General features: G+C 41.2%; 2 protein-coding genes across 2 annotated transcripts; one reads left to right on the top strand and one right to left on the bottom strand.

Moving 5' to 3' along the window:
• Window positions 1–800: 800 nt before the first annotated feature.
• On the top strand, window positions 801–3,623 carry LOC144714782 (diphthamide synthesis DPH2 family protein). The gene is made up of 3 exons (XM_078589563.1): window positions 801–1,508; window positions 2,621–3,272; window positions 3,455–3,623. Exons 1-3 carry the CDS (start codon window positions 849–851, stop codon window positions 3,481–3,483), a joined length of 1,341 nt encoding a protein of 446 aa, XP_078445689.1. The 5' UTR covers window positions 801–848; the 3' UTR covers window positions 3,484–3,623.
• Window positions 3,609–6,879, bottom strand: HOT5 (GroES-like zinc-binding dehydrogenase family protein). The gene is made up of 9 exons (XM_078589564.1): window positions 6,723–6,879; window positions 6,489–6,625; window positions 5,989–6,035; window positions 5,539–5,864; window positions 5,348–5,430; window positions 5,190–5,265; window positions 4,237–4,394; window positions 3,982–4,143; window positions 3,609–3,857 (listed from the first exon to the last, which is right to left on the bottom strand). The coding sequence occupies exons 1-9, from the start codon at window positions 6,754–6,756 to the stop codon at window positions 3,741–3,743; spliced, it is 1,140 nt and encodes a 379-aa protein (XP_078445690.1). The 5' UTR covers window positions 6,757–6,879; the 3' UTR covers window positions 3,609–3,740.
• Between the last annotated feature and the right edge of the window lie 7,114 nt (window positions 6,880–13,993).

Here is a 13,993-nt window from a genome sequence, read left to right as displayed (position 1 = left end):
GCCACCAGATTGCCCTTTTTATCTCCACCTTCTTGTGGCTTGTCTTTCTTCAGTGCCCCATATCACATTCTTAAACCACATTTCAGATGTGTAGATTTGCTGGAATCAATATATTTCCATGTGCTCTAGTTCCTGAGACCCATTAGGATGAACTAGGCAATAATTCCTTACTTTGAAGTTGAGTTGCCTACTACCAATGACAATGACAAGGGGAAGACAGTAAGTTGCCATCACTCTCTCTCTCTCTCTATCTCTTTCCCTCTCTCTCTCTCTTTGTCTCTCTCCCTTGCTCTCTCTTTCTCTCTCTCCCTCTCTCTCTCTTTATCTCTCTCCATTGCTTTCTCTTTCTTTCTCTCCCTCTCACTCTCTCTGTCTCTCTTCCTTGCTCTCGCTTCTCTCTCTCCCTTACTCTCTCTGTCTCCCTTTTTCTCTGTTTCCCTTTCTCTCTTTCTTTTCTCTCTCTTTTACTCTTTCCCTTTCTCTCTTTCTTTTCTCTCTCCCTTTCTCTCTTTATTTTTCTTTCTCCCTTTTCCTCTCTTTCTTTCTAGCACCCCCTCTCCCTCTCCCCCTTTCCCTCTCTCTCTCCTCTCTCTCCTCTCTCTCCCTATCTCTCTTTCCATTTATCTCTCTCTCTCTCTCTCTCCCTATTTCTCTTTCCATTTATATCTCTCTCCCTCTCTTTCTCTATCTTTCGATTTGTCTCTCTCCCTATCTTCCTATCTCTCTCTCTCTATCTCTCTGTGCAAACGCTACCTTATTCAAGCAAGGCCCATTAAACCCCCCTCCCCAAGGACCCCAACAAAACCCCGCCCCCCAATCTTTCTCCATCCCCATTAGCAGCCGCGGCCATGGAAGAAGCGACCGCCGCGCAACCCCCGCCGCCCGCCGCCGCCGCCGTCGCGGCGAAGCCGCCGCCCCGCCGCTTCGTGAAATCGGCGATCCCCGACTCCATCCTGAACGACGCGGCCCTCAACGCGGCCATCTCCCTCCTTCCCCCCAACTACAACCTCGAGGTCCACAAGTGCGTGCACCGCGTCCGCTCCTCCTCCGCGCGCCGCGTGGCACTCCAATTCCCCGACGGCCTCCTCATCTACGCCCTCCCTCTCGCCGACATCCTCCGCGCCTTCGCCGGCGCCGCCGACGTCCTCGTCCTCGCCGAGCCCACCTACGGCGCGTGCTGCGTCGACGACCTTGCCGCCGCCACCCTCCGCGCCGACCTCCTCATCCACTACGGCCACAGCTGCCTCGTCCCCGTCACCGCCGCCCGCCTCCCCACGCTATACGTCCACGTGGACATCCGCGTCGACGTGGCCCGCCTCATCGCTGCCGTCGCCACCAACTTCGCCCCCGCCCGCACCCCCCGGCTCGTCCTCGCCGGCACCGTCCAGTTCAACCCCGCCGTCCACGCCGCCGCCGCCGCCCTCTCCCGGACCCACCGGTTCGACGTGGTCGTCCCCCAGGCCAAGCCTCTCTCTGCCGGCGAGGTCCTCGGCTGCACCGCCCCCAAGGTAGCGTTCCCAATTATAGTTCCAGATCTTCCGGGACGTGGACGGTGGACAAGACGGGACGATTTTTTGGTCCTAGAACTCTGGAGGGGATGGTTTTTTCCTCCGGGCCGATGAAAAACGTCCGTTCAAAGGTCTCGGGATGAATTGCCATCCCGATTTTCGTCCAACCTCACGGACAGGACGAAAATCCGTCCCGTCGGCATCCCAACTCCCCCCCCCATGATGATGACGATGATGATTACCATGTCAACCATTGTTTCTTCGTCAGTAGACGTGGTCGTTCTGTTCTTTTTGTGTGAATTGTTCGTTCTGTTCGGTTTTCCGAACAGAACGAAAATGAATTCGAACAGAACATTGCGCAGACCCATGTGCGGTTCTTTTGTTTGCTTTGGGTGAATTTTGTTCTAGTTTTGTGCGACGTTGTGCGAATGTGCCCATATTGTTGTTCGTTTTTGAAGAAAAAAAGAACAGAACAAAGAAAAATGCCCTGTGCTGTTCTTTTGTGCGAATTTTTTGTTCGTTTCGAACAAACTGAACAGAACAACCATGTCTATTCGTCAGTTTTATAGTGCATGGATGCAGACGGGACCGTAATTTCGTCCATCCAGGACTTCGGAGGATTGATGGGACCATCGTTTCATCCATGGACTAAATAACTGTCCCGCCTGGGGCCTTGGACAGCAGACGGGATGGTTTCTGCATCCTAGAGGAGTCATATATCCGCCTGAGAGGTCCAGCTGGAATTTGACGCGAGCTGTGCCCCGTGTCAAATCCCGAGTGGCCTCATGTACTCTGGACGGAACGGGACGTGGATGATAATATTTGGGATGGGACGAACTCTGGACAGGATGATTCAACAAACTAAGAATTGGGAAGTAGGATGGGATGATCTTTGTCCTGTCCCGTCCATCCCTGTTGTGGACAATCGTGCACTATAATCATTATCACATTGATGACGTTGACATGGTTGTCTATTTTATTTAAGAAAAAATTAAGGAAATCGACTGTTGACGATGATGATAAGTTGTCCACAACCATTGTTTATCCTAGTTTGTCTTTGGTATGGTCAATTTTCAACACGAGGTGATAACGTTGACGGTTGACTGGTCCAGGTGAAGGTCGATGGCGGTGACGGGGAGGCAGTGCTGGTCTTTGTTGCTGATGGACGGTTCCATCTGGAGGCGATCATGATTGCGAATCCGAAGTTGAAGGCCTTCCGGTATGACCCATATCTTGGGGTGCTGTTCAGGGAGGAGTATGATCATGGCGGGATGAAGGCGGCGAGGCGGCGGGCCGTGGAGGTGGCGCGGGCGGCAAGGCGGTGGGGGGTGGTGCTGGGGACACTAGGCAGGCAGGGGAGTTGCAAGGTGCTGGAGAGAGTGGTGGGGAAGATGGAGGAGAAGGGGATGGAGTACACGGTTGTGCTCGTGTCGGAGCTGTCGCCAGCGAGGCTGGCGCTCTTTGGAGAGTCGGTCGATGCGTGGGTGCAGATCGCCTGCCCGCGGCTGTCCATTGACTGGGGGGAGGCCTTCAACAAGCCGCTTCTCACAACCTTTGAGCTGGAGATTGCCCTGGGTTGTGTTCCTGGCTGGTGGGAGAAAGAGAAGCGTTGTGGGCCCTGCGTCACGTGCGGTTCGGGCTCCGGCACGTGCGCAAAGGACGAGGAGGAAGAAGAAGATTATCCCATGGACTATTATGCCCAGGATGGAGGAGACTGGAACAGTTCATACGCCAAGCACAGACTGCCTGCTCGTTCCTCACGAGGTGAATTCTAGCTCTCAATTATTCAACATTTTTTCTATTTTTCCGATTTTCTTCCATGGTTGGATCAGTAACTCATTCCCATCTGGAATTTTTTCTCTTAATTTGTGAAAAAAAGGATTGAGGCTATTTTGTCACCTTTTTTGACAAAGCTTTTTTGCTGTTTCTGGAACTTGTTTGTCCAGGTGCTCCGTCGGATGGGGGAAAAGGTTGACAAGAGCTGCAGCTGTGAAACTTTTGAAGCTTGGAAGTTCCTGGCAGTGTGTTATTTATAGAGGTGGAGCACATTAAATCGGGTGATGTAATTCAGTTTTTTAGTGAGAGAAGTTGAAACAAATATTAGTTTTAAAAGAAGGGTATGCAGCTTCGAAGTTCCAAGTAAGATTTTAAAGAGGAAAGTGCAACATAAAGGATCCAAGCAGTCTCTAGTCTACGCTTGAGATAAAGACAGAGAGATAGAGAGAGAAAGGCCTAGGGATGAAGGTCGAGGACGCAGCGGAGGCAGTTGCCTTCGTGCATGAGATGGAAGGCTTCATTGATTTCTGCCAAGGTCATGTTATGAGTGATGTACTCGTCCACCTTAATTTCCTACAAGAAAAAAACCCACAAGTTGGTTACATTTTATATAAATCTGGCCCATGACAGGGGCTTCAAAGAGATATTAGATATAAAAGTGAATAAGAAGAGAGGGAGATATAGAGAGAGTGGGAACCTTTTTCATGTACTTATCAACAAGCCATGGGACCTGAGAGCGGCTCTTGAAGCCACCAAACGCCGTACCCTTCCAAACACGCCCAGTGACCAGCTGAAAAGGACGAGTGGAGATCTCCTGTCCGGACGCCGCCACTCCGACGATGACCGAAGTACCCCAGCCCTGATAAAAAATGAGATAGAGAGAGATATAAGTGGAAGCAAGGAATAATGAAGTTGTTTTGCAGAAAATCTAGGAATAATGAGATGATTGAACCTTATGGCAGCACTCGAGGGCAGCCCTCATGACAGAGACGTTCCCAATGCACTCGAAGCTGTAGTCAACGCCCCCGTCGGTAAGGTCAACGAGGACCTGTTGGATGGGCTTGTCATGGTCCTTTGGGTTGACAAACTCCGTCACTCCAAAGTTCTTTGCTGAAAAAACAACCTCATTCATCAGCCATCTTCACATTAATCTCTTTAATTTTAGCCTCAAATCTGAAAACCAGAAATAAACCGATAAAAAACCAAAACCACAAAATAAACCATCCTCTAACGTTTTTTTTTAATTTGATTTTTATGTTGTGTTACTCTTATCCCTGACTTCTCTATCGTCCAATAGCCCACGTGGCCCAAACACCTCACCCCGCCACGTCATACAATACCGTACCTCTTCCTTCTCCATTCCTTCAGCTATCTTCCTTGCAGGCCCAAACGAACTCCAGCTTCAAATCAGTCAACTTTAGGCCAACTCTATTCCCCAATCAAAGGAAATTATTATTATGTTTTTCCCAGCCAAGTCATTTCTTCTTTAATCCCCCATCCATCCGTCTTTCTTCCTTATACTTTCCACCACCTCAGCAAGAAAAGAGAAAACAGAAATTGCTGGTTGGATGAGCTGCGTCTCCCTACACAGAAAACAAATCTGCATTTAGTCTCCTCTAACATTCCCCGACGAAGGAACACTTTACCACATTCCAACGATTCATACACTTCATCTGTTCTTGCCTCCACGTCGTCTCAACCCCAGTAGAAAATGGACACGCATATATAAAGTTTGGAAGCAAAATAAAAGGCGAAATTAGACGGTTTCATTCAGTAATTTTTCCTCTTTTTAGGAGAATATGACTGGCAGGAGTTGAGCAGCAATAAGTCACAAGTGGGTCCTCATAATTAATAAAAATTTTAAATTAGGACGCACAGATTAGGCTATTGAGAGTGGCAGAGTACCAATTTCAAACTTCTTGTTATCAATATCAACGCCGATGACTCTTGAAGCACCCGCTGACTTGGCGCCCTCTGCAACCTGCACAATACAAATGAGAGTTAATGAAGGACCCGAAAAGAAGGATTACGCAGAAAACGAGGAAGGATTTAAGCGAACTAACAGCAAGGCCAACGGTTCCAAGGCCAAAGACTGCAACGATTGAACCTGCTTCAACCTTTGCAGTATTCCAAACAGCACCAAGTCCTGAAGAAGGATTGGCCTTAAGTAACATTGCATAATGCAACTGAGCAATAAGAGAAGAGATTGATGAAAATTAATATAAAAAACTATGATTATCGGTTTGAGAATAACCTGTGGGAACGCCACAACCGAGAAGACAGACTTTGTCAAGAGGTGCTGCTGGATCAATTTTGGCAACACTTACGTCATGCACAACAGTATATTGGCTAAAAGTGGATGTGCCCATAAAATGGTAAATCGGTTTTCCATTGATCGAGAATCGGCTTTTGCGATCATTCATCATTACACCAACTCCAGTAGCCATCCGAACCTTTCCGCACAGGTTTGTCTTTCCTGATTTGCAAAATTTGCACTCCTTGCATTCTGCCTGATAACAAGGTATAACGTGGTCTCCCGGTTGAACTTCAGTCACTCCTTCCCCAACACTTTCGACAATTCTGCGCATAAACACAGGAAGAAAATTTTAGCACACATTCGGAGGAATAGGAAGTATAAAAAAAAATTTCTCTGTTTTGTTATTTTATTCAATTTTTTTTTCTTTCGCAGTTGTGCAAAGCATACCCGGCAGCCTCGTGGCCAAGAATACAAGGGAACAGACCTTCAGGATCCTGGTAACAAATGAAGTATTTCTAAAGGGTTAATAGAATGCAATTTAGAAGAGATAGTGGAATAGAAAAAAGAGGAATTTGTCAATGAGAAGTCCAAGAGTAACAATGAAAATACATCATCACTACCTATGAATGGTAGAAGACAATGGCAATCTCGAATTTATTTTCTAGAAAAAGTCACAATTCAGTTTCATAGCTAGTTGAGAACGGCATTCACGAATCTCATGTAACTCAAGCCAAGAACATAAACAGGTATTATAAATAACCTCGAACACTTGTGTCACTCAAATTATAAATAACCGCGAAAATCCGAAAAAGAAAACTGAAGTATCAATCCCCAAATGAACGCCGCGCAAATTGGGTGCGAAATAGATACGACTGTTCAGCTGCCGATGAGAATCGCGCAAATTGAATCCAAGATAACGCGCAATAAAAATCTCAAAATCAACAGACCTTTCCGCTCCAAGTGTAAGCATCAGTGTGGCAAAGCGCGGTGTACAAAATCTTAATCCGGACTTCCCCAGCCTGCGGTGGAGCGACCTGAACGTCTTCGATCACCAGAGGCTTGTTCGCCTCCCACGCAACGGCAGCTGCATATTTCATATTTTCCAGCATCACGAGAATCAATCCCCCTTAAACGAACACGCATAAATCAAATATAAAAAACGATAATCGAGATGAATTCACCTTTGCAAGTAATGATCTGGCCCTGCGTCGCCATAGAAGATGCCGTAAACAATCGCCAACGACGAGCGAGCTCCCTGAACTGCTCGGCTTCACTCCCCTTCTCATCCTCTTGAACCGTCCAGATACATTTATATATCTCTTTCCCCAACAGCTCCTCGCCTCTCTTCCCCGATCCGAACTTCCACGTACCCAAACGTTTCGACAATTGTCAAAGTACTCTCCAAAAAAAGAAAAAAATATATACTTCTTTTGTAAAATTAATCTTTTCACTATTTAAATTTTTAATGATTAACTTCTAGCATGTTTTTCTTTTTATTATTATTTTAAAGTAAACAATCACTCAGAGAAAATTAACCATTATCATGAACCACAATTATCTCAAAGTTAAGGTGACACAAGGTACCTTAGAGATGGGAGCCAATAGCTTGAATGTTCTGATGTTGAATGACCTTGATTGATGTTGATCTGTAGCTCCACGAGCAGATATGGATAACAAGAGGAGAAGGTGGGGGGGAAGCGGATAAAAGGGAATATGAGATTAGATGGGCACGAGAAGATGTTGATGTGTAATGTGAAAGGGGTGGAGATGAAGTGTGGAAAATTGATTTACATATTGGATGGGACAATGCGTGGGAACTAATGAAGTTAAGAAGAAGGGAGACAACGAGAACCAGATGGGGATGAAGAGGTGAGAAGACGGGGTGGTTCAATGATGGGAATGATGGGTATAAGATGATAGAAAAATAATGGAGATGACAAAGCGTGGAGAAAGGGAAAGGAGGAACCCAAGAGGAGTTCACGATGTTGAAGAAGAGCAGCCGCCGTAGTCGTTCTGTTGATGCTCTGTTGCCGTTATCACCAGAAAATAACTAAGGAATCACTCTTTTCTCACAAAAAACTTCACAATAATTCTCAAGCAAAAGTGTCCATACAAGCAGGCTCATAGCCCTTTTAAAGGAAAAGAAAACATACAGTTGCAAACAAAATAAACTGTAGACAGTTTTAAGGGAAATTGGTTTTGTACTTTTGTGGGGAAAGGTGAGGGAGAGAGGTTGGAGAAAAGTCAATTCAGAAGTTATGGAAGAGAGAGAGAGAGAGAAAGAAAATTAGAGAGGGAAGAGAATGGTGGAGTAGTCACCATAGAAAGGAGGAAAAGTGGGGAAGAGAAGTCAAAGAAAAGGGCTGAGTGAGGAGAGAGAGAGAGGAGAAAAGTCAAAGAAAGGGGCTGATTGAGGAGATAGAAGAAAAGAACTTGAAAGATTAAGAGAAAAGAGAAGGGAGTGAAGAAAGAGGAAAATGCTAAGCATTTCCCATCACTCCTAGGTGCATCCATCTTAGACAATCTTGTTAACTCATTAAATAATTATGTATGAAATTTATGGAGTAATTTTTTATAATAAATATTTTGTTAATTGATTTAATGAATATTAAGTGCAAAATGAAGCTCATCAGTAATTTAGATAAATAAATCATAATTTGTCTAAGATGTATGCACCAAGGTTTAACCAAATCTCTTTCATATTATTTTAGTAGCTCGCCTCTTAAATTAATATAAACTACATAATAATGTATCAATTTAACCCAATCAATAGGTTAGTCGCTAGCTCGTTGGGTTCCAATATACACCTCATGCTCTAGAAGGTATATAGAAGTTTGGCAACTCTTTCATAGGATTTTTTGGTCATCACTAAGCTTTATGTGCATAACCCTATTTATGTATGACACTCCTAGGGAGATTAATGGAATGACTACCTAGCACACCCTAATCGAACATCTCAATCAGTACTGAAAGATTGGAAATTCATCAAAGAATTCTTTCTAGACTACTCGTACTACCTTAGTCAATGACTTCATTGAATCCTCTTCCTAGAGCAGTTTCCTCTTATATTGATGGGAGAATCCAATTTTGACCACACAATCATCTTCAGGGACTTGTTGATGCATCCAATCTATGACATCTTTAATCCCTTAGGAAGTTAGATTTACATTGTAAAAACTTCAATTGTCCATCCACAATATGCCTTTGGTATATTGCCCAATTGAAATCCATCCATGTAGTAACACCTATTTTACAGTCTTATATATGATTTCTAGATAAAATTAACAGATAATGTTTTTATGAATCAGCTCCCATGCATAAATTAATCCTATTTTTATTTCTATCAGTCAGTTTGAAAAGCTCAAGGAATATCAGAAGAGGTTCAGGAGGCTTCATCATAGTCCCAGCATGGGGGACAACTGTAGGGGAAGTACAGTGCAGTTAGAGGCAAATATGGACGCACATGTCCTTTTCTCTTGGATATCAGAATGACTTGTGAGTCTCACAACATATCTAAATTGTTATAATTAGCTTTGCGAGTCAATTTGATACTACAATTGGTCAAGCACCTTGAGACATTTGGACAAGCACCTTGTGTTACTTTAAAAATTCCTAATTTATTTATTATTTTATCTTGAATTTTTATACTACAAAACTAATGGAAATAACTTCTTCAACATACATTCTATCTACATCTAACTCTGTTTACATAATCCACCCTCTCCCTTTCCTTAATTCCCACGGTTAAGCTTAAATTTCTACTTATTATCTCTCTTACTACCATTTCTTTATCTTTATATTTTATTTATTTTATCTCTAATTCAAAATTTTGAAAGTTCATTTTCCATTATCTTTCTAAATACTTATACATCTTAAAATACTATAACTAATTTTTCTCTCAACACTTCCTCTATATAAAAAGTAGCGACACTACTATTTTCTCTTCTATCTTTATCCACTTACTATCTCACATCACTCAGTAATATTCACCTATGTGTTGGCGTAACCATTCTTGATGTTATATCTTTAGTAATTACTAACACCTTTATCATAACAATGTAATTAAACTTAGAGGACTAAATAGCTACCCGACTAGTATCTTTTCTTATCAGGTTTCTGATCTCTTATTCTTTACTAACTCGTAATTAAATCCATCTCTAAAAATCACTCCACTGGGAGATGAATTTACTCAACACTACACATTTACCATCTTTTCTTAGTAAATTTAAATTTTGACAAATCTAATACACCAGTTAATTTGCTTTCATCATTTCTCAGGTCGAAGGAACAATTACACGACTATGACATGAATAAACCTCACTGATACTTATGAACAATGCCTTTTAGGCATGCATATTGATGAATTTATTTAGCACTTCCCTAAAGTGCATTCGCTAGCTGTCTTTTATGTTTTTTATATAAATGGCTACGGGATCAGTCATACTCATCGTATGAATTAGAGAATATAGTATTAATAAATCCATAGATTGAAATTCACTCTCAAATATTATATGAATAAGAATATTTTTATTAAATGTTTAAGGATAAGTGATTGCCGCATTATGATCTTATCATACTTGAATAATCATTGCATATTTTGCTGGACTTCAATATATGCTCTTCAGATCCATGATAAATAAATTTATACCAATGAATATTAAATGATACATTGAATGTGTGATTGAATTGTATATATAATTCCATAACTCATTCTTAGTGGACTTAATATTTGTGGTGGGGATGAGAACTCACAACTGTTACAATGACTGGGTTAGGGACACTAGGGTCAGGAGTTTCCCCACTTTTTACTCCATGCCAAATGCACGTTGAATCAAGCCTCATTGCTCTGCCAAAATCCAATCTTGAATAAGAGTCCTGCTCCCTTCAAGTTGAAGTTTTACTTTGATAACCGCATTCCAAAGAATTACTGCAGCTTTCCCACCCTCTTTTGATGATAATATCAAAAAAAAAGTTGATTACTTTTTTCATGCTAAGGAAATCACTTGTAGTGTTGGGAATTTATGATAATGGAAACTCATCATACGGTCTTTTTAACATACAACTCATTGATCAAAAACTAAAATTCTGAACTCCCTTAAATATATAAGCTTGAGTATGAGGATGAGTAGGGATCAAATACATGAACCGTGAAGATACATTATGAACTCGGCTTCACTCCCTTTCTCATCCTCTTGAACCATCCAGATACATTTATATATCTCTTAAAAATAAGAAAAAAATATACTTCTTTTGTAAAATTGATCTTTTCACTATTTTAATTTTTGATGATTGATTTGGAGAAAATTTTATTTTGTATTTAATTTTTATTGTTTAAATTTTAAATGTTTATTATTTTAAAAGGGTTAAGATTTCTTAGTTATAAGCATTTGACCTTTTTTATTTGGACTGTTCCAACTTATTTTAGTTTTCCTAAGTCATTCAAGAGTCTCATGCGAATGATGGATTATACATATACGATGACAAATGACGGTAAAAGTTTCATGAGAGAGTTCAAACATTATCTGATATCTTCTAGAGCACAAGGTGTAACTTGGCACCCCATAGGATGGAAACTTAACTTTTCAATTGGGTTAAATTGATCCGTAGTTAATGAATCTATATGTTCATAGAGTTAATTAATAAGGTTGCCAATAATTGTTATTGGGCCACTAAATTATTAATTAGAATGATACATGGGCCTAGAGGGTCACACGCATAATATCATAGGGACATATCATAGGGGCATTGATGAGTATATTTTACTTTATGATTTTTTTGAGAAAACGAAGTAAAATATAAATAAGAAAGGGGCATTCATTTCAAGCACCCAGGCTAGCCAAAATTGAGAGCCCACACTTTTCTCCGTTCTGATCTTTTCTCCACTCAATCAATGAGAGTGTCTTCATGGTGAGAAGATCTTCAAGATTTTCAAGTAGAGTTTAAGAAGCAGACGTGGAGATCCAAGAGCAATGTGATCATGTGGGTATTTTGGTCAGGCACATGAATGGCTTTAGAACAATCTTAAAGTGAGAAAGTCAAGGGTGGAACAAGTTCCCTGTAAGTTACATGTGATGTAGTGTTTTAAAGATCAATTTACACTCGATAACAAGCTTCCACATCCATGGAAACCATGTTTTCATGATTGAACCGAGGCCCAGAATCCAACATGTATTCGGCTTTTGATATTTGAACATATAAACCATATATTTATCAAATGTTTTCTTATTCTTATTTTTTATCTATCACCGGTTAGTATATGAAGTATAGTAAAGTCATTAAATAATTATATCTGAAATTGTCTAGAGTAATATTTTGCAATTATTATTTGGTTAATTTATTTAATAGGTGTTAAGTGCATAGAGTACTTATCTGGATTTATCATCTTATCTCTATTCACCAATGATTTAGATGAATACATAATTATCTGCCAAAAAAATACACATCAAGGTTTAACTGAATGTATTTAATATTTAATCAGAAATGCAGGTGGATAAAACGTTGAATAAATTATTAATAGATTATTCTTCGAAATTCATAGTATAAAGAACTTTATTTTCATCCTTATCTCATTCTGCCTGTCCGCATCCTCCTCATGGGCATGCTTGAGATTCAAAGTGTCCATGCCATCAAAAAATTAATGATAATGAAGAAATATTGAGAGAACAAAATTTTTCTTCAGTGATGTTGTTTACTAGAGAGAAAAAAAGATTTCCTAAGATGCCAAAAATAGTTTGGGTATCTGTTGGGCATTCTTGATACAAACAATGTGTAGCTTGGCACACCTCTTGTCGCATAGCCTGGCTAGGTGAATGCTTACTTACAACTATGATGTAGCTAGTCACTGGGGTAATTTGGCCCTATTGTTTTATTAGTTTACCTAATTGATTAACATTAACTACATCAAAAATGGATCAATTTAATTCAACCATTAGATTTTTTTGTTAGCTTTTTGGTCTAAAGAAATTTATCAATTTTTTCAAGGAACCTTTCCATCATTGTGTGTACATATAATCTTATTCATGGATCATACTTGATGTACCCAAAATGAGTTATGCAAGCATACATATTTTAAGACCATTTTGGCATCATTTTTAGTGATATTATCTTCATCTTTAATGGATCTTCTTTTCATGCATTAAATAGGCACCTTTGTTAAAACAACACTATTTAATGTAATCTCTGCATAATTTACAGGCCCACTAATTTTTATTGAAATTATGCTTTAAATATTATTACGTTTAATGAATTTAATTCGTACCTCTAGTATTTTAGTTACATATCGGGGGGATGAAGTAAAAATTTAAGAACAAAATAAAAGATGGTTATACAAAGCACTAGGCAGCTGAGCCAAGTGTGCATCAACACTCAAGCCAGCCACAATTAAGCAAGCATAGGGTGCTAAAGTCCAACCATAGCTAGTGAGAAGCTGATGTCCAAGTAGTAGCACCCAACAGAAACACATAGACAAGGTCAGCTAGAGCAGACGTGGGCATAGACCCTACATACGTGGCCTAGCAAAGAGACAGCCCGCACTTGTGCATTGGGAGGAGGTAAGTCAATTCAATTACCATATTTGGATGGGATTTATATGGTAACCAAGATTTCTAAGATTTTTGCAATGACATTGCCAAAAGTAGTCTGTTTCAGATTTGCATCAGGCTAGTATGAGAATGGAGGAGCAAGATCACGGCCCAAAAAGCTGCAATCTTAAGAAAATAAGAAATAACTTATGATCAGGCTTCAAGCTGATCTAACTTGAAGCCCGAGTCATAATAGGCCGAATCATAAGTGGCATTTTAATCACAGCCGTCTGATCTTCATATGGAGGATGGGATGGTCTACATTACACCTGACTCCTATTTTCTCTTATTTATTTTTCTAAGACTCTTATTGGCCACGACGGCAAACGAGGATGGCGGGTGCCTTAGATAGATGAATCAAATGATGGAAAGCTGATGGGGTATATGACTAGGTACTGACAGGGCTGTAGACATAACTCTATGGGTGCACCATAACTAACAGATTTCTACAGCGATGTCTTAATCACAGCCGTTGGTCCTTACGTGAGGGGAATGGAATGAGTAGGGGCAGATCCATCCATTCTTGACCCTAGTCATCGACTAGGTCGCCAACATGGTGCTTACGGCAAGAGGGACCACTAAGGGTGATCCAACAGCCCCGGGAGGCTTAAAGCGCCCCACACACACACTCAAGCATCTTCTAACGGATAGTTTCAGTGGTGGTAGAGGTGACAGGAGAACCAAACTTCTGATGGAAAGGCCAGTCATGGGAGAGGAGTGACACCTCTCCCATTTCTTGGAAAGCTCAGGACGGCACCGTAGGAGTGCTATAGCTCCATTGATTCATGACAGCACAGTGGAAGGCAAGAAGAGATGAACATCAAGTCAAGGGGGTGGTGACCAACACCCCCATTCTTTGACCACCTAAATTA

Source organism: Wolffia australiana, chromosome 18, assembly GCF_029677425.1.
Source record: "Wolffia australiana isolate 7733 chromosome 18, ASM2967742v1".
Lineage (NCBI taxonomy): Eukaryota > Viridiplantae > Streptophyta > Magnoliopsida > Alismatales > Araceae > Wolffia > Wolffia australiana.
The sequence above is the reverse complement of the archived record's forward strand: the minus strand, read 5'-3'. Positions and strand labels throughout refer to the sequence as shown.